The sequence below is a fragment of the Lygodium microphyllum genome, chromosome 7 (genome assembly GCF_053477565.2).
Source record: "Lygodium microphyllum isolate KBCC chromosome 7, Lygodium_microphyllum_v1.1.10, whole genome shotgun sequence".
Taxonomy (NCBI): domain Eukaryota; kingdom Viridiplantae; phylum Streptophyta; class Polypodiopsida; order Schizaeales; family Lygodiaceae; genus Lygodium; species Lygodium microphyllum.
In genome coordinates, this window is record NC_141141.1 from 85,764,275 (window position 1) to 85,791,279 (window position 27,005).

General features: G+C 42.5%; 1 protein-coding gene across 3 annotated transcripts; it reads right to left on the reverse strand.

The window, feature by feature from the left end:
• LOC148033649 (polygalacturonate 4-alpha-galacturonosyltransferase-like) lies at positions 1–26,908 on the reverse strand. 3 transcript variants are annotated; one of them, XM_087681568.1, is made up of 12 exons: positions 26,689–26,908; positions 26,170–26,546; positions 25,766–26,083; positions 25,643–25,683; positions 25,484–25,543; positions 25,272–25,394; positions 25,032–25,182; positions 24,873–24,940; positions 24,371–24,705; positions 1,786–2,143; positions 1,093–1,680; positions 1–1,000 (listed from the first exon to the last, which is right to left on the reverse strand). In XM_087681568.1, the coding sequence occupies exons 3-12, from the start codon at positions 25,923–25,925 to the stop codon at positions 728–730; spliced, it is 2,157 nt and encodes a 718-aa protein (XP_087537694.1). In that variant the 5' UTR covers positions 25,926–26,083; positions 26,170–26,546; positions 26,689–26,908; the 3' UTR covers positions 1–727. The 3 variants fall into 3 exon arrangements, with proteins under 3 accessions (XP_087537694.1, XP_087537693.1, XP_087537695.1); XM_087681567.1 differs by having other exon boundaries at positions 26,170–26,554; XM_087681569.1 differs by lacking the exon at positions 26,689–26,908 and having other exon boundaries at positions 25,766–26,023; positions 26,114–26,681.
• Between the last annotated feature and the right edge of the window lie 97 nt (positions 26,909–27,005).

The window sequence follows — 27,005 nt, forward strand, 5'->3', positions numbered from 1 at the left end:
AGCAAGAAGCCTCAATCACCTCAATCATTAATAATGTGGACAGTATGTTGATTTGTGGTGGAGCGCAAGACGGTGGCCCGCGGGGCAATCATCCATTCGTACAACCATGAACTCTTTTATTTCAAAAACCGAAAAAGGCAGCTTTCTGATAGTAGGCACAAAAAGTCGATGACATTCGTTTATCCAAAACTTCATTTAACATGCAGTAATTTAGCAAAGTCCGTTTGGACAAATGTCGTCAAACACCAGCTCAACTCACTCTAGGTCCTGTAGATTAGAATCTTAATGACTGGTGAGTCCGTCTTTGTACTTACTACTGACTAAAAGGGTGGCAGGTCGATTTGCAAGAGAGTACGACACGAATTTGACAGGTATGTCCATCATGTGCCTTTGCTCCATGATATTTTCGTCTCCCAGAAGTGCCGCCCTTCCCTTACTCTTGACAATGTTTCAGCCGGAAGGCCCCTCGGGCCTCGATACAAGAATGGTGGCAGCATTATTTTATACAAACGGCAAAACTCTACCGTATAAATAAAATTACCGCTGCCTGTAAAACCCCAATACAACATACCTTTTTGGAGGTGACACAGGTAAAGGCCTTACTCCTGTGACCTGTCGCGATTCCAAAGCGATGGTTACATCCCCCCCCCACAACACGCACCGGCAAAGAATGATGGATCTCGAGGACCAACAAGCCACGAATCCCCTTGGCCCTTGGCTCCGGCTACTAACTGATATTACATTGCTGCAAAAAGTAGTGGTCGTATTTTACATACCGTGCCCAATAATGTTTATATTTGGACATCGCAAGCTCGAGCCAGGGTTTCATGTTCCCGTTGTAGTGTATAACGGCAGCACCTTCTATCTCACCACGGTCCACGCTAGGGTTGTACCCTAGCCCTAATACGTGCCATGACTTCTCCAATGGATGCGTCAAATTGTAGAATGTTATAAGACCCGGTGGCAGTGTCCCAAGCTTCCACAGAACCCGGTCCTCGTTCTAAGACAAAAGCAGTATATCAGTTTTACATTCACCAGCACTTGAGAAAATCCCATCGCCGCAGCCGAGTCACATAAATACCAGTCACTTACCATATTTTGCCACTTGTGGTAGATGCCAGTGATATCCCTCTTCTTCCATTCCTGAAGATCGAACATGTTCATGCCATAAGCCCATCCGCACGCACGAGGATCAAAGTTTCTTCTGATGTGAGGGTTTGAGAAGTTCAAGTATTTGTCAAAACGGTGGAAACTGTGGCCACACGTCTCGACCGCGCCATTGACTTTGCCACGCAGATTTACTGACCACAGAGGTGTCAAGTCCTTCTGTACCACGATGTCATCATCCAGGAAAAGAATCTTATCCAATTTTGGATAAACCTCAGGGAGGTAGAAACGGAGATGATTTAGCATGGACAGATATTTAGGGTTTCTGTACTTCAGGTTGGAGGAGCCTGCCGCTAGTGTCGTGGGGCGATCCGCTTTAAAATAGTATTCCTTCATTGCAGCTGATTCAAGCTGCCTTAATACAGGACAATAGGATGCATTCAACCAGGAGAATTCGTCAATGTTCTGAACATCAATAGTTGCATTGCCTGGTGGATTTGTCCAAAACCACATCTTCATTGATGCATAGTTCAGTTTGTCGGTGACCAAGTGAAAGACATGCTTCCACGGTTCCTGCCAGACACAACGAATCAGTATATGAGTTTTCAGCTCACCCCTTACGAGTAGTACTATAACATTAAGCATAATTGCCAAATTCTGTGCATAGCTTTTCCCAACCTTAGCATTGTGAATGGTTGAATTGACAACAACTGAAGCTGCTAAAACATTATCCGAAAATAATGCATAGTGGAACAGGCTGTTGTCATCTAGCTTGTCCCTGCCAGGAAACCCTCTTTGGTCCTCGCTCAGTCTGTGGTATTCAATTGTAAGGAACATGGATAGACAATGTATGCCTTTCGGAAGAGTCTTGGCTGCTAGTTGGCTCAAGAATGTGCTTTGTTTTTTGAGTACACGTGCCTGCTCTTCTGAGGACTGCAGCATGGCCCTCAACTTCTTCGTTATTCCAGCACAGTCATACAATTGTTCTCTGGCCCTCGATAGCATTTGACCCATTGACTTCACCCTTTCAGACGCACTGCAGCATCAAGCTGTACTATTGTTACTTGTAAGCAAAGTAGCATACTTGGAAAAGCTGTGTTCCACATACATACATGTACTACAAAAGCATAGACAAAGTTCGAATACAAGCAATCGATAAATTTGGCCGGTCTATGTTCACAGTTCAGGAATAAGATTTGTGCAGACCTATATGATCTATCTTGTTGCTAAGTTATGCAGTGATGTGAAATTTTCAAATGCATCGCTCACAACATGCTTGTTTGACATGTTGGCCAATCGACACAAATCCTGTCTAGCTTCGCCTACCCCACATTTCACTTAGGGTGCAGTAAGTTTCTGCATTTCAAAATTTATTAGGCAGAGGTTTCGTGGATGCAGTAAGTTCCTGCATTTCAAAGTTTCTTTTGCCGTGGCAGTTAAGCAAATGCAAGCGCATCTAGCATCTAGCATCAGAGTCCCTTAATGCCAATAACCAGCAGCTGTGAATATATATCTTTTGTGCGCAAATGCATTATTTAGACTTAGAGCAAGTTGTAAATAGCAGAAGAAACAAAGAACTTGACTACATTGAAAACATCTCTCTTAACATGGAGAAATAGAAATAGAATCCACGATACTCGGACAAAGTTGGCACCTCAACTCGCTCTATTCAGTAGGTCTATTTGTTAGATTGCTAATTCTCGTTCTTTCTTTTTTAGTATAGGAAGCTGTCTTTCAGAGTTAAGTTTGTACACATCGAGTTCTTTTTCCATTAGCAGATGGCCATGAACTTCTCTTTCCTATGACTATCCTAATCTATATGCTCATACGAGTGCTTAGAGGGTTGAAATATGACTGAGATCTCAAAGATCAATTGCATGGAAATTGATTTGTACTCAGCTCTGATATGCCTAAACTGAGTGTCATATGCTTGCATCCCGTTTGCCACATGGTCGCTTTGGCTTGGCCGTTAGTTTGAATGGTGGTGCTCGGACATTGCTATCCACAGTTTGCTCAATGGATTCCTAGCCTAGAGTAAGACACTGGCATAATTGTCTTACTCTAGGTAGAAATACTTTTATCGGTTAGTCAGCCAATTGATGCTCTCATGGTCAAATAGTATTTCTAGCCTAAACTAAGACAGTGGCACAAATGATCTAGCAAACCACATCCCTCAGCTGCATTTCGTGCATGCAACTATTATTCGTTCCTAATCCACCTACCAAGATGGCACTATGCATGCTTCTCCTGGGATCTCATCTATGGGCACAGCTCAGGACATGGGCCTTAGGATGAGGTGAAGCGAATCGATGCACTCCAGCACATCTTGCAGAAAATAGTACTTGATTCTGCCATGAGATGCACAGCGAGGGATCGGATTCTGGCTTGTAAGTCTTTCAAGGGCTCATTTGGTTGTGGTAATGCGCAGGAGGGCATGTTCACTAAGGGGGCTTCCTTAAGATGGAAGGGATTTGGGTAAGATGAGCCCAAGCTTCTAAGTGTCAGCAATTCCTATTTTGAATGATTGGCTCTTCTTGCTTGGAGCAATTGTGGAGCTCCTACAATCACATTGCCTTCAAGAAGAGGAGCAGCCTCGGTGTGCAAAAGGCTAATAATTTAGTCTTCGCCAATGCAAATTTGTATGTGATTTTTAAGTTCCCCCCGCCTCCCGGTTCCCTACCCCTCCCATTCCTATTGCTTTCCTCGTTCTTAGTACCTACGGTGGGCCTACCCTATTGTAGACGTCAATACCTACTTTATTTCTACACGCATGGCCTAGCTCCTTCTCCCTATTATCCTTACTCAAAGAGCCATCTAAACTCATGCTTCGATACAATTTTTCTCTTTTTTCCCTCGTATCGGTGAGAACTCTCTATATTGTTTTCGACAATCGTGAGAAGGGAGAAATATTACATTATCATAATCTATGATAGACCTCGACCTAAACATTTGAGAGTGAAAGCAAAACACCTAGGACAAATACATGGTTATTGCCATCACAATGACGTATATTTTTAATGCTTAGCTTTGGTATTATTGAGTTGTGCACAAGTGAGGTGCACGTGTGACATGCAAAACAGTTGAGGCATAGAGACAATCTAAAACCCTAAGCATACAGGTGGTGACAATGGCAAAAGTTGTTCTAAGTTGTGTTGGACAAGTATTTGTGGGGTGCCTTGGTGTTAGAGCATTAATTAGGCCCTAGAAATGTTGTATGGTGACATTTGGGCTAGGTAATAATTAAATAATTAATGCTAGACTACGACCGATTAAAGTTGTGAACAACTTTTAGGGACCAGCACATTAAGGTTGAGGCCAATTAACGGTAAGGGTCAATTGCGATTAATTAATTTTCAAAAATAATGCTGAAATTTGCCTTTTAATGCTCCCATTTGGCAAATTTGCCAATGCAAACTAAGGGAAGCTGTTTGGGGCCTAGCTGAGTGTGGAGACAACCATTTTGAGGCTGAGAGAAGCAGCAGCAGTTGGAGCTCGTTTGCTGCACCTGCTGCCAAGGGAGTTTCCAGCGCCTAGAAGACCATACGCTGTTGGCGACTGCTCCAAGAGGACTCCAAGCTATAGGCAATTGCTATACCAGCATCAAGGACAATAAGCAACAGGTTTCTAGGAGTGAAGATCCGCTAGCGACAACATATTTGCTGTCAGATCCCAAGCAACGTTGATTTGGGGCAATTTTCCATGAAAAATCTGAGAAATTTCTCTCCTCGACCCTTTCTCAATTTCTTTGAGATTCCCTCAATAATTCTCAACATAGCAACACTTGGTGAAGAGCATTAGTGGTCTACTACTATCAAACCCTAGTTTCTGCTGGGGTTTTCTCAACCACCTTAGGACCCATGCACATTAATTTAAGACCCAGGCAACAGATTAGCAGCCGTAATCTAAGGAATTGCAGCTGATTCAAAGGGTAGTTCCATCCCCCTTTTGTTTTATCCCACATGCAGGAGCTTGAAGAACAATTTGTGCACAAATTGTAACCCAATCAAGTGGCAAATTGATTCTTAGTGCTGCTGGTCATTTATGACAGCTCATAGTATTGAAGATTGAAGGAGGTCAGCCCATATATTAATGCAAGGGGCACCAGTTGTTGGGTCCAATCAAGTATATGCTGACCAAGATTAATGGGTAAGGTGTGTAATTTCAGATTTGTGTATTTGTTGCTTGATGTAAATCGTGTTAAAATCAGGTCACATACCAACCTATCCAAGAGATGGTCCCTTAAGCCGAGAACATCAAGAGTGCCTCTTAGGACAGAGAAGATTTCGACATTAGTCATATATGGTTTTTATTACGTTACACGTACAACCCACCATCCTAGAACATAAGATCCTGTTATTGAGCATAAAATACAAGTTCAAAGAGTCATACTAGGTAGGTTTAAGTTAGTAACATCTGGGTTGAGTAAGCGTGTCGCATAGGAAGATGAGATTTCAATGTCGGTCATAGATGATTGTTAAGTATAAACCAACTTAAGACACAAGGTCCAATTTTTTAGCTTAACGCACGAGTTGAAAGAATGTTCAAACTCCATCATTGCTAATAACTACTCTATAACACTAGCATATTCTAGTTTTACATGAAATATTTACTCCCATGTACTCTTTCTTTCCCCTCGAAAGTGCAAGACTCAAAAGACTTGCAATCACCGCCCCTATCAAAACCCAATTGCATGATCAAGCGGCACTTTGTTAAATCAATTGCCCATAGTCCTACACTAAATAGAGTTCCTATAATAAGGAGGCCAAATTCTTGACAACAATCTTCAAAGTCTCTTTCGTTTAATCACACATATGATTTGAAGGGAATATCTTGCTCATGCACCCAAGTCCCACATTCACAAGGAGACAGAATTGAAGATTAGTATTTGATTATATTGTCATGCCCTCCTAGTCTATTGGATCAGCTCACATAAAAGCTAGATAGACGTTGATATGAGGTGGAAGGCCCAAATTCTACATGTAACTTGTAATGGAACTCAATGTTGTAATTAAAGCTCTTATGAGTCATAAGAGGTTAAAGTTTATTCTGTCTTAGTTATTTTCTTTTTATGTGCCTTGATGGCAAGCATACTCAAAGTGGAATGTAAAGAATCATTTGATATGTCCTAAAGGTCAATTTTAGCCTCCAATGGATGAAAGTGTGAAAGAGTCTACCTTTACAAGGAATTCACTTAACGTCTACCAATACCTATTGGGCTGTTTGCATGAGTCTAGTTAGTTCAGCAACTGGACACGGAGTTTTGACAAGTGGCTTACATGCTCAGTGAAACTTCAGCCTTTTTAATGTTACCTGACAAGTTCATGTGGTTCATGCTTAGGTTTATATATCTGTAGGACACTTTTATACAGGAAGAGGTTTACCTAGCCTTAATGTATGCTTCTTGGGACTTTAGGAAGGGGCTTTTTGGGGTGAAATTGGACGTGAATGAGTGCAGGGAATTCAGCACAAATTCAAGGAGAACAAAAGCGCCATCTAAAGGGAATGTGCTGATCAAAATAGTGAAGAAAAAGGGAGATATCTCATACTTTTTGTTCATGAAGAAAAGTAGTTCATAGTAGGGGACGCTAAGAGAGAGCAAAGCTTGAAGAGAGAATTCTTGAAGGTCTTTTATGAGCTGATCTACAGCAAATCATTACTATAATACAAGATATATAAGCTGAATATTGCAGTCCATAGTTTTATAGTCAGAGCTCTCTTGATCCAAGTGCTTTCTCTTACCTGTAGCTTTCCCGATGAGACATAGTATGAACAAATTAGAAGATTTCTTGATTTACTATATTTGTAGCTTTCCCGGTGAGACAAAGTATAAACAAATTTGAAGATTTCTTGATTTACTGTTAAAGGTCTTGATGCAAGAGATTATTTTGGGTTGAAATAAGTGTCTTCTGAAAGCTCCAACAAAAAGCTTTTGGATTTATGCAGGCTGCTTTGTCTTGAATGAAATCTATGCATGAACGAACTTTGTTCCTAGTAAAGGGGTCTATGCCTTGATTTTGGATCATGTTTACAATAATTGGATTGATGCATACAAGGGATTTTTGAGCTGTCAGACTGCACTATCATCTCAATAAAATTACCTTGAACTATCGTCTCAAACTTGCCTAAATTGGATTCATGTATGCTGTATAAGATCTAAATCAAAGACTCCCCTATAACTGGGTTTCCGATATTTATTGTGTCTCTATTGCAGAATATATTCTTTCTTTCAAAGATTTCTTCTCTCTTCTTTGTGACTCTTCTTATTGAATCCCTATGATTAAACCCTTTCACTTAAGCTTCCCTAATGTTTAGTGAAGGCAACATGAAAAGCCATCTAAAGTCACAAGATGGGTGATGCTACAAGATCTTCTACTGGTTATTCTAATGAAGCTTTGTAGGCTGTTGAAAGTCGATTAAAATTATTTAATGGTCAAAATGTTTGGACCTATCTAAAGATATATGCACAAAAGATAGGTTTTTTGAGATAGTTGAAATTATTTGGAGTTAGTATTGTATACGGCTCACAATGCATAAACTGAAACTGTGTATCACTGAGTTATGTATGAAAAATGGGTTAAGCAAGAAAGATTATGCGTGAATGATGAGCTGAAGTAAAAGTTGAAACAAAGTATAAAACTATGGACAAGCAAGTAAAACCAATTGCAATGCCATTGCCACCAAACAGTGAAGAAATATACAACTGGGCAATACTTGGGTACATTAACAAGGAAAGATGGTTAGTCACATAAAGAGCTCAAGAGAATGAGGAGAAAATTATATGCTTATTTTCTAAAGGATGGCTTTCTTTGGAATCACCCAAAAAGAAAGAAGAATTTCCCATTGCAAGTGGTCTACAACAATTAAGGCCATTTAATTGCAAATTATGCAAGAATTCCATGAGACTTTGAGCTGGTCATAGAAGTGTATGGACTACTTTTGAGATGATTAAAGAGGTACTAGTGAAAAGCTATATACAAGGATGTTTCACAATTTGTTGAGTCTTGCAATACTTGCCAAATGTATTCATTTGGGAGATACAAGGATGGTTTGCAATCTACATATCTTCTCTTGATACATTATAAATAGATTGTTGAACCTCTTACAAGGCCTTTGGGACTATAGCAAATGAGGTATATTGTGCTTGCTCGTGAGGACCTTACTAGTCAGATTGAAGGAAGAGCCTTGAGAACCAAAGCTAAAAATGTTGTATGCAAGTTTCTACTAGAAAAAGTGTTTTGTTGCTATGGATGTGTGTGTAAGATTATTGCACATAGAGAAGGAACTTGGTACTCATGAGACTCGAGATTTCTTCTCTAGATTGGGGTCCAAACTTGTACTAACTTTAGCTTATAATTCAAAGAGAATGGAAAGAGAGAAAGAGAGCATCCTCCAATTGTCAAGGCCATAGCAAAGGCATACTGGGGTAAAATTTGAGAGAGGTCATGATTGCTTCTGTATACATTATGGGCCAATTGCACTAGTTATGATGTTGTACCAAATTACATGCCAATAGAGCTGATGTATGGGCAAAAACCAATCATTCCAACTAAAGCAACAGCTACTATTTGGAATGTCTTGCCATGGGAAGAGGAGATGAGCAAGGAAGAACTATTAGCTCTAAAGATTCGTCGGTTCAAACAAAGGCCAAAAAACATAGAGATTGCAATTGAAATATTGAGAGCAACTAGGATTCCAAACAAAGAGAGGTTTGACAAAAAGCACAAACTTACATTAAGAGCTATAGAGGACATAAACTCGGTACTTGTGTATAATAGCAGCTTGGACAATCGGCATAGTACTATCAAGAAGGTTTCTAAGAGATGGTTTGGTCCCTACATTGTTAAGCAGTGTTGGACAATGCTACCTATGCTCTTTGTGAGTAACATGGTATAGATATAAAGATTCCACTTGCACGAAAGAGGATTAAATTGTTTAAGAGAAGAGATTCAAACACATATAAAGAGGATGGACAAGATATTGAGCTTACTAATGACAATATAGAAAAGGAATGAGAGGAAAATCAACAAGGTAATGAAGATGAAGAAGACAAAGGCTTTGAACATGCTACAGACTAAGAAGTTTGGTACATATCAAGGAGCAGCAAGTTTAGAGTGGCTATGGTAGGAGTCGTAAATATTGTATATACGGGTTGCAAAGTAGATTATTGAAATTGATAGTTTTAGATAGGTTTAATATTCTGAAATCTGGTGTTGATTAGTGATGAGGCACAACACATCGAAGTGCATCTTCACACCTAAGAAAGATCACTACCAAGTTTGGTAGCCAACCGAGTAAATACGAGGTCAATATCTATAGTGGACAGCAAGCTATGCAAAGTTGTGATTGGAAAGTTATGAGCAGTTTTATACACAGTTGTCCTAATAGACAAGTTTTTGAGAGCAGAGAGTGACTAATCATGGTGGGTGAAAAGCACCAACTAAAAAGCACTAACCCCAAAATTGAGTAGCATGGCACTGAAGGATGTGTAAGTTTAGAGGGGGTGGATATCATGCAGTATCATATCCAATGGATGAAACAATGAAAGAGTTCATCTTTATGGGGAATTCACTTAGTACTCCTATTGACACTTGTTGGGTTGCCTACATGAGGAGTCAAGTTAGTTCAATGACTAGACAAGGAGGTTTAACAAATAGCTTTCATGCTTCGTGAAACTTCACTCTTTTTAATATTACTTGGCAAGTTTATGTGGTTCATACTTAAGTTCAAATGTTTACAGGACACGTCATACTAAAAAAGTTTTAATTGGCCTTGATGTAAGCTTTTGGGGACTTTGGAAGGGAATTTTCGGGCTGACATTGAACATGAACCAAGGAATTCAACACAACTCCAAGGAGAATAGGGACACCATTTGCAAGGATTTGTTGATCAAAAACATGAAGAGAAGGGAGATATCTCGTGCTTTTTGTTCATAAAGAGAAGCAATTCATAGGAAGATAACACCAAGAGATAGCAAAGCTTGAAAAGAGAGAGTCCTTGGAGGCCTTTTATGAACTGAACTACAACAAATCGCTATTGTAATACAGGGTATACATGCTTTTACACTCAAAGCTCTCTTGATTCGATACCTTCTCTTGCTTGTAGCTATTCCAATGAGACATAGTATGGAAAATTTTGAAATTTTCTTGATTTATTGCTTAAGGTCTACATACAAGAGTTTATCTTGGGTTGAAATAAGTGTTTTTTGAAAGCTCCAACATAGAGCTTTTGGATTTATATGGGCTGCTTTGTCTTATGCCTATACGTGCTTTGATTCTGGCAAAGGGATCTATCTTGATTTTGAAATGTGTATAGCAATTCGATTGATACATAGAGGATATTTCTAAGGTATCATCTCACTAAAATTATCTCCAGCTATCATCTCCAACTTGTTTGAATTAGATTCATGTCTATTGTATAAGATCTGAATTAAAGACTCTTCTATAGCTAGGTTAGCAATATTTCTTGTGTCTCTATTAAAAAATACATTCTTTCTTTCAAGAATTTCTTCTCTCTTTTATGTATGACTCTTCTTACTAAATCTTGTAACTAAGGCCTTTCACTTAAGATCCTCCCAACAACATTAATAGAGCGCTCTCTCTCTCTCTCTCTCTCTCTCTCATATCATCTTGCATATCACCAATCTTCGTTCCAACTTTGTATCTAAGCGGCTTGAATTTTTCTTATCAAAGTCTAATTTCAATCTTCTGAGGCTTTCTTTTCAAGCTTGAAGGATGCTTGGTCTTTAATTTGCAACTATAATTTCGTCTACTCCTTCGACTGTGGTCCAAGAGTTGCGGATTCCTTCTGCATCGTTGGTGCTCCTCGAGTCTTCTTCATAGAATAGTGGCTTTCGACATGCTTCATCAAGTTCTTTTAGAAGCTGCTTTCAGATGACTTTGGTGGCTCCATCTCTATGTATCCAAATGAGATGATATCATGCTTCATCATTGGTGATCATACTAACTGATCAACGGTGGTGACCAATCCAAAGAGTCACAATATACTTTTGTGCCAGTGTGGATTATGGCAGCAGTTGGCAAGGGGTGGACAGCCACTGATGGCTGGAAATTGCACAGGAGTGATGACCTACAAAGAAGGAACAAACTGAATGGAGTAGGTAGCCTTCTATTTATAGGTATGGATCCTTCCAAAATCAAGGTTTTGGCTTATGGGACACAAAAACTTTGGTAATCTTTGAGGTTTGGGGCTGTTTTAATGAGCTAATGAAGATGTAATGTGTAATGCATCGGTTTGTACAATACATCTCTTGTATCGTGTTATGGATACCATTGCCCATTCATTAATTGTTTGGTTCTTGTGTTCTTTGTAGTATTCTTCTCTATTCTTTGTGTTCCTACAATCTATTACACCAACGTTTCTCACTTCCATTGTTTCCCCCTATTTTGACATATGACCCTTCCCCTTGGCCTTGGCTCAAAAGGGCATATCACCCTATGCCAATGGTCTGTCTTCTTCATTGAAGGAAAAAGGAAATGGCACGATACCATCTAAACAAAGACCTTTGTGCCATCACTTGCCTTAAGAAATAGATATTGTATGTTTTGCTAGAAGCCCACTCATATAGATGACAATTGTATTTGAAAGGCCAAGGGTATTACACCAATACTAAATATCAGCACTGCTAAGGAAATTCTATCCACACAAAAGCTCAATCATATCCCAAAACCAACCTTAGTCCTATTCAACCATGGTAGTGCCACTTCATCATGGTTGACATGAGTTCATCCCCAAGGTGGTCACGTAGTTTCTACACCCCACTTGCCTAAAGAATATAGATATTGTAGATTTTCCAAAAACTAAACCACATAGGTGGCACTGTCATTCAAAGGCGAAGGGTATTAAACCAATATCAAAAATGAAGATTGTTAAATGAATTGTATCCATATCAAATCTTAATCCTATCCTAAAACCAGCCTAAGTTCCATCCAACAACAGTAGTACCACTCCATAGTGGTTGACAAGGGGTTATCCCCAAAGCAATAGTAAAATTTGTCTTACCCTATTGCTATCTATGTTCATCAATGGCTAGCCAATAGTGTGGTGGAATCTCAATCTTTCCCTCAACCAGTGCCTTATAACTTATCTTACTTGTTCGATTGGTATTCTCCTTTAGGCCCTTTTTCTTAGGATTCCTAGGTATTATGACTATAAGGAGGCTAGTCAAACTACAATCCTCTAGGTTTAAGTTAGGCTTAAAAACACCATAGGCTACCATAGGGTAAATTTTATTTAAGCCCTTCTTTTGTCTTTCATTGCATACTCAAATCACCTATTTTTTTTTTTTTAACTTCCATTGCTCATACAATGAGAACCATCTAGCTTTTAGCCAAGTATCAAAGTTATCTTAATATGATCTAGCTTTAGCTAAGTACCAAAAGTATCTTAATATGAAACATCCGGTACATAGGTTGTAGTTCCCCTTATAGCACTTACATACTAGGTTTTATACTCTAGTAAGAACTAGCATTGCAAGATTCTAGTGGTCTAGATTGAATCGAGGCATGGGCTTTTGATCCTTACCTTGGTGGGTTGTGCCTCCACTATCCTTGATCAATATGGAGACAAAGATGGTATTCTCTCTTTTGATGCCAAGTCTCGGGTATCATTACACTTATCATGCCAACTATCTTTCCTCGTTCCTCTTCCAATTGAGGCATCCTTTTTGTTAAGCATCAGTTATTATCACTCATTTCATGTTTGATGGACCGCGACCTTGGTGTTGGTGGATTTGCATTCTTGATTGGCATTGAAGCCATCTCTTGAGGTCAAGTTTCAACCACACCTATGACACTTGGTCAAGGGAATGCCCCAACTAAGAGCACCTTGTGAAGAAAAAATCTACACAAAAAAAGTGTTGGGCTACAAGTAATGTACCTAGATGAAAATTTATTGAAACATGATTATTGAGACTTATGCTCCACTTGGAGACCGTAATGTAAGCTTAACCTAGATGAACACCATAAGATCCCAAGTTGAAGGAATCTAAGCCACATTACAAGTTAGATTCATGTTGGTTATGTAAATCAAGTTTTTCATCATAGCAACAAATAAACTCTTTGAAAAAACTAAGGCTTCAATACCATGTGAAGATTCTATGGTTGGCATAGAGAAACACTCAAAAGTGTACGAACACGAATGTAACAAAATGAGCTAACCTAAGAGAAAAATAAGGGACGATGGAGCTGTGAGAGTGCGCAACGGAAGAAGAACACGAACACAGAGGAGAGGAGAGAGAAAGCAGAGAATGAAGGAAGAAAGTTTGCACTGACTGAGATGAATGCTGAATACACTGAAATGGACAGAGCAGTCCCTGCACGCAGCCCGGAGCGTCAGTGAGGGGACCAGGACAGACTGGAAGCATTGGCAGCACCAATGCCGGAGACGGAGATGACGGAGGCAGTGCTGAACCTGCAGAGCATAATACTGGAATGACTGGGGGGGCTGCTATATATAGCCCCCAGGCCAGAAAACTGGCTGGTCACCTGGTCAGATTTGGCCGACCAGCCAGATCTGGCCGACTTTGGCCAGATCTGGCCGACTGCCCAGAAAATGGGCAGACTGCACAAAAAACAGCCCAGTTTGGGCTGTATGACACCCACAGGCTGCTGGCTAACCAGGACAGCCACAAAATGAACTGACAGAGCTCCTCTGTCTCCTATCAGACTCTGACAGGAGCTCACAACCAGGAGATGACAGACTGAGAATGATAAAGAGCAGGCTAACACCCCCTCTCAACTCCTGGGAGAGTCTGAAGACCCAAGAACCGCATGTGATGAAGCAAAGAAGCCTGAGGCAAAGGCTTCGTAAAGAGATCAGCTGCATTGTCCGCCGTAGGACAATAGACCACCACCAGCTCCGAATCCACGATCCGCTCTCGAACATAGTGATACTGAACCTCAATGTGCTTTGTGCGAGCATGAAACACCGGGTTTGTGTTCGGATGGGAATACTCCATCCGAATACCATGATCCCTGCAAAACTGAGAGAAAAGGTGAGAAGTGAACTCGCCGCCGTGATCAGCTCGAACGCCACGAACCTTGGAAGTTGTTTGGGTCTCCACAAACACCTGCCACTCACAGAAACGGGAGTACGCCTCGCTCTTGTACTCCAAGAAATAAGGCCACACATAACGACTAAAGTCGTCCACAATCAGCATCAAATACTTGGCCTTCCCAAGGGAGGCCGTGCCCATAGGTCCGCAAAGGTCGGTGTGAACCAACTCAAGCAGAGAAGTAGCCCTCCTAGAAGCAACCTGCGGGTGAGGCTGCCGGTGCTGCTTGCCCCTCAAGCAGCTAGGGCACAAAGTGTGTAGAGGAGGGAAATCAGGAAGTCCCTCCACCATCTTCCTCCTAGAAGCCCAGCGAAGAGAATCGAGGTTCAAATGACCATACCGAGCATGCCAAAGCAGCCCAAGCTCATGGGAAGTCCGCGCAACCAAGGCTGTGAGCGTATAAAGCCCACCCTCTTGTGTACCTGTCCAAAGAGCATCACCTGTAGAAGCATCCTCCACTGTGACTGCATCCTGAGTAAAAATGACTCGGGTACCTAACTGAGTAAGACCATGCACAGATAATAGGTTGAAACCCAAATCAGGGACATAGAGAACTTTGGCGGAGAAAGACCGTCTGTCTGAAAACATAGGTAAAGTCCCCACACCTCGAACAGGAACTGTAGAATTGTCACCAATGGTGACTGTACCCCCTCTGGAACGAAGATCCTGAAGCCAATCCTGACGGAAGGTCATATGTGAAGATGCTCCACTATCGACGAGCCAAGGCTTCTCCTGTGTGGTAGAAGCTAGGGCAGTGTCCTCCTCAACAAAGACATGCACAAACGTAGATTCTGTTGTGGCTGGGGCCGCCTTCGAGTCCTTCTCCTTAGGCTTCAAATGGGGATACTTCTGCCAACACTTCTCCTCGGGATGAGTGCCCTTTCCACAATGGGGACACTTGGGCTTCTTCTCCTTCGCATCCTTCTTGTCCTCCTCCTTCTTGTCCTTGGCCTTCTCCTTCTTTTGTTTCTTCTTCTTGCCGCCACCTGTGCCGGCCGTAAATGCCTTGGTGGAGCCACTGGCTCCCACCTCTATGAGTCGCTCGTCATGCTCCAAGACAAGCGGGGAAAGCTCCTCCCATAGGAGTGTCTCACGGGACCTCGAAGTGATGAGGCTGGTGTAGAAGATATCATAACGGGGTGATGGCAGCTGAGTCAACAGAATCATCGCCATATCCTCAGACGATATCAGACGACCAAGAGAGGCTAGCTCGCCTCGCATATCCTCCATCTTCGTGATGTGCTCCTTCATGGAAGAAGAACCATCAAGACTGAGCATCCGCAACTTCTTCTCCAGGGAAATCTTGTGGGCAAATGTCTTGTGCTGATACAAAGACGCAAGCTTCGTCCACACTTCCGCCGTGGTCTGTAACCTGTGAACATGTACAAAAACAGAATCATGGAGACTCATAAAAAGAAAGGAACGGGCTCGAGAGTTAAGCCTATCCCATAAGGCTGCACGGTCCATAGAGGTGCCATCGGACGAATCCACAGGGGGACGGTCGATGGGTGAAGAAACAAGCTCCCAAAGGTCAAAGGTATCGAGGATGCAGGCCACCTTGCATGACCATAGGGAGTAGTTGGAACCATCCAACTTATCTTCCTTCGGAAAGGAAGGGAGAATCGGCACCTGAATAGAGGGAATCAAGGAAGGCATCCGCACATCTGAAGCAATCTTCACTGAAGAAACCTTCACGGTAGATGGAACCCTCTGAGATGCATGGACTGAAGAAGGACGAGTGCGAGGAGGTTCTTCCCGATGTCGAACTTCACGATAATCCCGCCTCCGCTCAGAGGAAAGATGAGAAAGAAGTTCATCCTCTGAGTCTTCAAAGCCTGAAAACTGGTAAGACATCTTCCAATCTGCAAAATACCAAAGAAAGTTGTGCCCTTGTTGAAATAGGACCAGCAATGTGGTCACCAACCACCAAGACGCAGGCAGAGAGTGCCTACAAACACCTGGATCTGCAAAACGCAAAGATAACTGATGTCGATCACCAAGAAAGAGACCACCAGCACCAGGAAAGAAGTCGCCAGCAGGAATGTGCCGTCTCGAGGGAAAACGACCAGCAGGACAGCAAAACGCAGCCTGTAGGGAGGTCGCCCAGCGGAAAGAGGGACAGCCTGGTGGTAAACGCAGGATTTCTGCGTTGCTGGATGACGTGGCAGCCTCTGCAGGCAGCGTGGGCAGCAAAACGCAGGCTGAAAGGCCTCCTGTAGCAGTCGCCTGGCAGTTGTTGATCTGTTGGCAACAGCAGTAGAGTATCTCACTCTTGAGGGTATGTCCTCCGTGCTTTCAATCAGGCGATGATACCATGTGAGAGTGCGCAATGGAAGAAGAACACGAACACAGAGGAGAGGAGAGAGAAAGCAGAGAATGAAGGAAGAAAGTCTGCACTGACTGAGATGAATGCTGAATACACTGAAATAGACAGAGCAGTCCCTGCACGCAGCCCGGAGCGTCAGTGAGGGGACCAGGACAGACTGGAAGCAGTGGCAGCACCAATGCCGGAGACGGAGATGACGGAGGCAGTGCTGAACCTGCAGAGCATAATACTGGAATGACTGGGGGGGCTGCTATATATAGCCCCCGGGCCAGAAAACTGGCCGACCAGCCAAATCTGGCCGACCTGGCCAGATTTGGCCGACCAGCCAGATCTGGCCAACTTTGGCCAGATCTGGCCAACTGCCCAGAAAATGGGCAGACTGCACAAAAAACAGCCCAGTTTGGGCTGTATGACACCCACAGGCTGCTGGCTAACCAGGACAGCCACAAAATGAACTGACAGAGCTCCTCTGTCTCCTGTCAGACTCTGACAGGAGCTCACAACCAGGAGATGACAAGACTGAGAATGATAAAGAGCAGGCTAACAGGAGCAAGCTATATCTCATGCAAGCAAATTAAGAGTGTCAAAGTGTCATCCTTCGAGAACAAATTCAAGTGCAACTAAACCACCAAGAATGATGTGATGCAATAGACTAGAGTTAAAGATTATGAAAGCATAACCATTATGGGCCGATTCTATCAAAGTAAAGCAATGCAGAAGCAAATTACCAAGACAAAGAGTGAACAGAAAGAGAAGAGAGAGAGAGAAAGAGGCAGCGAAATGCAAAAAATCTGCAGTGATAAGGATGCAGAAATATACACAGGTGCAAAGAGAATGTATGCGTATGTCTCCATCTCGAAGATCTTGGTCTCCGTCAGCCCCGAGGGTAGTCTCCATAAGTCTGCAACTTGAAATCTGGGAGCACAACTAAGGAAGACTGCAAAAAACAAGGCTAATAAATAGACAAGCAAAAAATGCCAAAAAATACCAGGTCAGCTGCATTGAATGCAGCTGACTGGTCAGCTGCCACGTGGCACTCCTGCTGCTCTTGCCTGTCCACAGAATGTCCAGCTCTAACACCCCTCTCAGATCTTGGACACAGTAGAAGACTAAGGAATCTAGAGTGTTGTGGAAGTAAAGCTTGGGGAAGCGCCTTGGTAAACAAGTCGGCAAGATTATCCTTGACTTGCAATAAACCAAGGAAATGATCTCATCCGAAATCTTCTCCCGAATGAAATGGTACTAGATCTCAATATGCTTCATCAGAGCATGAAACATAGGATTCCTGGCCAAGGCAATGCAACTCTCATTGTCACACTGTAGAATAGTAAGACCACTCTACGAGCAACCAAGCTCTGCCAAGAGCTTGCGAAGCCACACTGTCTCACATGTAGTAGAACATGCCACCTAATACTCCGCCTCAATCGAAGATAGGGAAACTGTGGGTTGCTTCTTGCTACTCCACGAAACAATACTAACACCCAAGGTAAAGCAATAACCTGTCACGGACCGTCGATGATCCACATCACCAACCCAATCTGAATCACTCCATCCTGTAAGTACCAACTCTATAGGACCACTACCAGCTGGATAATAGATCCCAGCTCAAGAGTCCCCCATAGGAAGCGCAAAATTTAGCAGCTTGCCAATGCACCATCTTGGGTGCACTGGTGAGCTCGACCAACACATCTACAACATAACATAAGTTAACACAAGTATTAAGAAGCCATATCAAGGAGCCAACCAACTGCCTATAACAAATAGCATCTGCCAAATGAGAATCTAAATGAGCCGAAGCCTTTCAATTTGGGTCCATAGGAGTCGTAAGAGACTTACATCCCTCTATCTCACACATAGTCAAGAGCTCTTGTACATACTACTGCTAGGAAATAAAGATCCGCATCGGAGTTTGATAGATCTCATAACCTAGAAAGAAGTGAAGAAGTCCCATATCCATCATCTCAAACTTATCATGAAGTGCTGCCTTCGTCTGCTCGACCATCTGAGTATGGTCACCTGTCACAATCAAGTCATACACATAAAGGACAAACAACACACAACCTCCACTTGAGGTGTATACATAGAGTTGGAGGTTTGTTTTGAAATGCCGATGTCCCAATTTCTCCTGGAGGAACAAGTCAATCTTCTCATTCCAAGTATGAGAGTTTGCTTGAGGCCATGGAGAGCCTTCCTCAACCTGTACACTTTACCATCAAAAAAACCGAAGCCTGGAGGCTACTCAATGTAGATCTCCTCCTTCAATTCCCTATTCAAGAAGGTAGACTTCGCATCCAACTGATAGACTGGCCATCTCATATGACTAGCCAAGGCAAGAAATACGTGAATAGTAGCCATCCAAGCTATAGGGGAAAAAGTATCATGAAAATCAATACCCAAGTGTTGTGCAAAACCTTTAGCAACAAGGCGAGCCTTGTGCTTGTCCAACGTGCCATCAATGCAATGCTTGGACTTGAAGACCCATTTGACTCCAATGATCTTCTTATAAGGAGGTTTCGACACAAGATACCAAGTGCCATTCCTCTCAATCAACTCCCAACTCCTGCTCTATCACTTTCTGCCAATGATCATACTGTAAAGCCTTCTTCGCAGAGATGGGCTCCCAATCCTACATGACATAAGTCATCATACAATAATTATGTAGATAAGCTTGATGTGATGTGGTTGATTCCTCCAAGAATGCCGCAAGCCATCCTGCATTAGCTCCCATTCTCACGGATCCGCTCAATCCCTACATTACAAAAAGTATCATGGGCCCAACGAGGAGGAGGCCGGATCTCGCCTCGTTGCTCTCCGTCTGCTGAAGTTTTTGGAAGGTCCACCGACAACTAGGAAGAAATCAGTGAATCTTGTGACTGAGAACAGAGCTCCTTATCCGAAGAAGAGTCTCAAGAGGCACAAACTCCAAAGAAGCGATTGTTGGTGCCCAGCTATCACCGGGATCTCCAAGAACAAGGTGGTCCTCACCCCCCTCTGAGGCTAGAATTTCCATGAACCTAACATCACAACTCATGTAGACATCCCATTGAGCAAGATCATACAATCAGTAGCCTTGAGGCTATAGCCCACGAACACCTATTGTTTGGAAGCCACTTTAAATTTGTCATGCTATGTCTTTAGAATGTGAACATAGGCATCACACCCAAAAATCTCGAAATAAAAAACATTTGGCTTAGACCCAAAGTACACCTCATAGGGAGTCATACCAATAACAAAAGTAGGGGAACGATTAAGAATGTGATCTGCAATAGCCACAACCTTAGCCCATAAACACTGAGATGTCTGACAATACTCCATCATGGTACGGACCATCTCGATCACCCTACAATTCTTCCGCTCCATTATGCCATTTTCTTGAGGGATTTTTGTATTGACAAACTCCTGGTAAATACCATGATCTGTACAAAAACGAGTAAGTTTATTAGAAACGAATTAGCCACCCTTATCCGATCGTAAGGTCTTTAGATTCCGGCCCAATCGGTTTTCCTCAAAGAGCAACCAATCCTTCAAGTTGGAGAAAGCCTCCGACTTCAGCTTCAAGAAATAAACCCATGTCATCCTATTGTAATCATCCACAATTAGCATGAAATACAAACTCCCTCTAAGTGACTCCATCCTCATTGGTCCACAAAGATCAGTAGAAACAAGCTCCAAGGGTACTGAAGATCACCTCAAAGCCTTACTAGAAATAGCATCACGAGTCCACTTCCCACAAATGCACAATACACAAGGCTATTGGCTCACCTCAATGTCCAACAAACCTCGAACAAGCTATCCCTTTGATGCCTTCCAAAGGTAATCATAATTGAGGTGGCCAAACCGAGCATGCCAAAGCTCGGATTGAGTTTGTGAGGTAAGAAGAAGAGAAGTCAAGGCAACAAAAGACCACAAATTGTAGACTTCATTCTCCTCATAACCTGAAAAAAAACTTGTCTCAATGCATGATCAAGAATCTAAAAAGAATCCACATCAAATTCGACCAAGAGACCGAGGATGGCACCACCTTGGCCATTTGGAATAAGATGCATGTCTCCCCATCTCTGTATTGGAATAGACGAATTGTCACCAATGAGATTTGGCCATGCAAAGGCCACAAATGAGTAACACCTGCTGAAGGAGTCATGTGTCGTGAGGTATCACTCTCAATAATCCACTCCTCGAGTCTATGGAGCCATGAACATAGCATCAGAAGCTATAAGGGTGGAATCCTCAACCACCTCCAAGTGGAGGAAAGCAACTAATGAGAAAGCAACCACTGCTCGGAAATCCTTTGAAGATTTCTCATTCTTCTCCTTGTCAGGGCAATCCTTCTTCCAGTGACATGTTTAGCCACATATGTGTTAAGTAGACTCTTTTTCTTTGTCGTTCTTGGATTTGCCCTCCTTTTGGTGCTTCCCTTTCTTTTGAGATGACTAACCAACTAAAACCTCAAATTTAGAGCATCGATCCCTTTCAATTACTTCTCTTGATCCAAGATCATAGAAACCAACTCTTCCCATCAAAAAGTCTCAAACCGCCTTGAAGCAATCAAGGCACAATAAAAACCACTAAAACCGGATGGTAACTGTGAAAGAAGAGTTATAACAATGTCTTCAAAACTGATCACCTTCCCTGTATTTTGAACCTACATCTGAAGCTACCCTAGCTTGTTAATATGCTCCCGTATAGAAGATGACTTGTTGACACTCATAATCCGCATCTGCATTTCCAAAGAAACTTGCTTCATGACGGTCCATTCGATTGTACATCTAATCAAGCTCCAACCATATCTCCTGGGCCACCGTCAAATGCTCAATATGAGAGATAACAGCCATAGTACATGAGAGAAATAAACACGAGCAAATGCAAGCATTGAGTTTATCCCAATGTGCTTGAGCCTTTGCCAATTCCACCTTATCACTAGAAATGAGTCTAGACTCCTCTTGCAAAGAAGGATGATGAATAGCCTATGTAACAGGCTCTGCCAAATCATAGAACTCCAAAATAGCAAGCATCATGACCCACCACATGCAGTAATTCTCACCATCAAGCTTTTGATCCAATGTAAGAGCCGATAAGACACGCACCTTCCGGTCCATGATCACCTAAAACTCTATCTCAACCTCAAAAGATATCTTCACCTACAATACAATACCTGTACAAAACACAAAATGCAAATCCCTCTTACTATGAAAATAGAGCCTACTAGAGCTGTTGACTGCTCGCCCCGCTCCTCCTTCACCTATCAAAGGCGATGACAAGGTAAAATCTACACTTGAAGGCCCAAAACACAGCCTTCTTCCTTCTCTTACAGCAAAGACCAACAGCAACTTCAACAAATCTTCTCCATTCTCACACGCCCACACTCACCTCAACCTCGTTCTAATGCACAGCCCTCCTACTCACTCTTGAACATTGAAAACGCAGCCTTGTGTCACTTTCAATGCTCTGATATTGTGTCAAAGTGAAGCAATGCAAAAGCGAATGACCAAGACAAACAATAAACAGAGAGAAAAGAGAGAAAAAGAGACTGAAACACAGAAAATCTACAGTGAAGAATGATAAATAAGGACGCAAAAATATACACGTGCAAAGAGAATGTTTGTCTATGTCTCCACCTCGAAGATCTCAATCTCCGTCAGCCCTGAGGATAGTCTCCACGATCTGTACCCTGAAACCTAAGAGCACAACTAAGAAAAACTGCAAAAAACAGGGCCAATAAATAGACCAATATAAAATGCCAAAAAATACCAAGTCGATTGCATTAAATGCAGCCAACTGATCAACAATCTGGCCAACCCGCTAATCTGACTTGAAAACTACATACGCCTAACACGTCAATTGCCATGTGGCACACCTGCTGCTCCTACCTGTCCACAGAATGTCCAGCTCTAACAAATTCATACACGAGTCAATGACATGGAGAAATTGGCAGCCAAAATGCACTCACCTAGATATAAACTCAAAAAAGGTGACTGTTATAGATGAGAGTATCAATACTAGAGAACAACCTAGAATCAAAACCATAATGTTCAAGATAGGATGATGACCAATGGCAACAACTCAATGTAAAAGTATTGAAGCAAAAAATGCAAACCAATTAGAGTGTAGTAAAAGGGACAAAGAGCCAAATGCAAGCAGAAAATGCAATTGATATAGCAATTGATCCTTAGAGCAAGGCTACAACAACTAACAAGCGACTGCAATAGTAGCTAATCCAGTGACACCACTAGCGGCCAAGTGACAACAACAAGAACTCCTTTGGCAATTGGAAAACACTTGGAGAAGCTAGGTAGCACCTTCTCACTACTGATGACAAGTACAATAGCAAGGTGGCAACAACTAAGAGCATATGGAAGCTTATGTATGTATTGTTTTTTATTTGGCCCACCATGTTTGAAGATATATCAAAGCACACTTAAATGCTTAAAGAAGTATTGAGATAGGTTGGGCACCAATGGATTTACCCATGAAAGAATCTCATGTCAATCACATATTTTAAAGTATTTCAGCCCATTTATAATATAAGAAATCATCCAAAGGCTTACCATTGCTTGGAAATCAAATATATGAAACTAAAATAAAAGATATGTGAAATTTTTTGTCAACATGTAATGAGTTACTCTCAACTCTTATTTTGACCGTAACCCTCAAGATATAGGCTCCTTTCAACCCCACTTGCTATCTTTTGAGGTGCACCTTGCTCTAATAAGTGATGGGTTATGATACATGATTGGAGGAACTTATGGGCACACGCTCTAACTCCTATGACATAGAGTATGCACTTTCCTATGAAGATAAGATGGCCCATACAATAATAGACTAGGGTTTGCAAAGAAGACGCAAAACATACAAACGTGACTGAAAATGAATATAAGATGCAAAATTGGAGATATGCAATAAGTTGCTCTCAGTCCTTGTTTGATAAGGAACATTGAAGATGTAGACTTAACTCAAACAATAAGCTCTCTTGAGATGTGTCTTGTCTTGTTATGAGCAAGAGCGGTAGGCTAGCTAGCTCCTCGATAGCCCAAACCAGTTCTACCCACAACTAGCTAAGCCCTCTAAAAGAAACTAAGCATTGAAACATATAAATGATCCAAGATAACTAATCCAAGTGCCATGGACTCCTTTATATAGAGGAGATCCCTAAAGTAGCCCTAGTCCATGGCCAATCTTCAAATTATGTTCACCATAAATGCATGCAAGGATCAAAAAGTAACAAGATCACAAACAGCCCACACTCTACACAATTAGCACTCAAAAGGATACATACACATTCATAAAGTATTTAATCGCACTTATTTATGAAGAATCTAAAGGATGAGAGGTAATCCGAGACAACACAACCCTTGTCTAAGTCTATCACTTGTACCCCATTCGCGAACGCATCATATCACTAGAAGTGAGCTATTACAAGCCAATTGCAAATTATTGTGTCAAAAGCGAGTTAAATACGTTCAACCCTGTTAGATATGGTCAATCCCCTACGCTTGTAACCTAGACAAATTCTGCCTACGCAAAAAAAAAAGCGTAAGCGTGCGATTCTCTTTCTCGTGCTGCGTCGATAATAGGCTAGTCCCGCAACACCATCCCTACATGCTTCAATAGAATGTGTTATGCCGTGCAAAAAGAAGACATATCCCTTTCCTATGCCCTTAATCGTGTTAAGTCATGCTTTCTTTCCCCTTATGAGGCCTCTTCAAAGTACTTACAAAACATTAGTGCATCTGAATTTGTTATGGTCAATGATCGTCAACCTATCGTCAGTATATTTAGTATTGGGAAACTCCGTACCTTTGCACCCACCTGAAATTTCGGTTAATGATAGATACGTCAGACAACTGAAATTAAGTTGTGAAGCTAACCTTCGAGGAAGATCTGAGTCCAAGTTCGCTTCTCCAAGAGTTCGCTGACTTTCTTTGATGCGCTGTCTCAAATCTCGCAGTAACTGAATCTGGTTGTGTGACTGAGCAATGCCCGCATAGACTCTAGCCATTATCAACTGATCCCTCATTAATCTTACTAAAGAATCTGAATTTTCATTGTTGTCCCGCCTCCAAATGCTGTACTTATTCAAGACATTAGCACTACCAATAGCTCGTATTCTTTCCATGGCCTCTCTCTCTAACCTTGCAGCTGCCGCATCATCCTGCTGAGTGAGCTCTCTCAGGCGCTTCCTCTTCCTCTCATTTCTTATGTCCTGAATAGTCATGAACATGGACTAAAATGTGAGATTCTGATCAGAAGCTATAGCCATTTCACAGCCAGAGATTCCTGCATAGAACAAATCTGAATTCTTAACGTGAGTGCCTAGGTGAGCTGCCATTCCAGATTGGAAAGCATCAAGTGGAAGTAGCAGCAGCGTACTCTTCTTGTATTTTGAGCAGGAGACAGTTTGCCAGCAGAGAATTGCTCCGAAGTGTTCATTCGCACTCCTATCATGAGTGACAAAAAAAAAGGACGAATGAACAGCGTGACCCAATTCGTCGAATACCTTAGAATTTTCATATGCAAATTAGAACGTACGTAGGGTTACGTTTTGCTGCTGTCTTTGACCCTTATTGACTATTGGCCCTTCCCGCCTCTCTAGAACCTCTATTGGCATTGCATTCAGATCAACAAGTGATGTTGATAAAGAGCTCTTTGCTGCTTCAAGACCTTTATCTGATACATTTTCCTGCTTGCACCGGAATCTCGAGATTAAACGTGCAGACAAAGATAGGAGCAATGCATACGACAGAACCATTCAAGACCTAATTACCCTACCAACTTCAAGGATGCACCCGGATGCTTCTCAACAACCCAAGACGATGATAAGTCTTTCCTGCTAGCTGTATTCAGACTCAAAGGACCAGAATCGTCCGTATTGGAAATGATAACGTCAAGCACCTGCTCAAGTATCGGTCAAACATGGGATACAAGGTTACAAAGACACTTGAAATCAAGTCACAATCGTCAGTTGCACAAAAGGGACTAACCTCTTTGGGAAACAAGCTTTCTATTTGCTCAAAGGCGCTGGACCGTTTACGTTCCTTCACCTACACACGTTAGAACTCCGGCGATATTAGGGAAATTTAGGGAGGAAATCATAGAGTTTGTTCCAAGTTTCAAAAGCAAACATAATTAGCCTTACTGACCGTGCTCGAACGTTCATTCCCATCCACAAAATCTTTTCCTCCTGCAAAGATTAAGTCGTTAAATTAGCAAATGAAAACAAAAGGAGTCTCGCAGCTTGCGATAGAAGTGAAAAAGCGTAGTACCAAAAGTCGACCAGAAGCTACTTCCGCTGTGTGTTGCCAAGAAAACTGAAGGCGTGAGCAGCGAAATGAAGAGTAGGATAAGCACAGGAACCCGGCATTTGCTTGCATTCCTGGAACGGGGTAGGGTAGAAAGGTTGCTGTTTCCTCGTCGTAACGGCATGTTGTTGCCTCACGTTCAGTAGAAAGCCATTTGAATAGCAGACGCAGGCACCGTAAACAGAGGTCGAGGTAGTGTCAAGAAAGGGAAGAATGCACGTCCTGCGCAGACCGATGCGAAGCATTTGTGAAGTTCCGAGCATGTGGCTTACGCTTTTGGCACTGAAACAAAGAGAAAGAAAGGCATCAAACCCGTGAGAGAAGAAAAGCCTGCTTCAGTGCTTCTGCAATGTATATAGGTTTCCTACGCTGGGGGATTCACGTTCTTTGAAACATGCCGAGGCTTGAGGAGGAAAAAGTCAGATGATGAACGTTCAAGTGCACCTTCTTCTTCAAACTAGAGCTCCTAGAAAGGATAACTTGCATGTAGAGGATACCGCAGGAGTGAAACTTTTTCATATTAGATATTCCTGCTTCTCGACGAATTCAGGAACTCTCATCAAGGGAACAGGAAATGTAGCTTCAATGGACCAGCTGATGTGGCCTCTCCTGGATTCGCAAAGCTGATCATGCACAAACGGACAACGTCGACGCCAACGGCCTGAGGTGCAGCCTACAGCAACGTACTTCCCGATCCCTTCCACAGAGAACTTGAGTTGCGGATTCTTCAGGCTGCCTTGCACTTCTGTTACCCTTTCGGCGCCATGAAAGCACACAGCAACAGTAAAAGGCCTCGAAATGAGAGCCGTTGCCGAACAAGAGGGAGAGACAGTGAAGCTGCAAGAATGGCGTGATGAAAAGATGTTCAAAACAAAAATGGACTTTACCTGCGTTAGCTAGCCAGGTGTTGCCGAGGACGGTGAAAAGAATGGCACAAGGAGCCTCAGTAGAATCGCGCCACCGCCATAGCCAGCCGGGCAAACAACCGTGACGACGCCACCGACGGCGTCAAAAGGCGAGCCGGGGGGTGTGATGTGAGAACAGGGGGGATGGACAGGGTCGTGTGCGGACGCGTCAACCAAACGGTCCCGCTTCCGGGAGCAGGTGATGGCTGTGGGCCGTGGGCTTTTACCGGGTGGAATGCCGCCAAAAAGGCTAAAGTGGGGGGTCTGGTACACGTAATTTATACGGAAAGCAAAGGGGG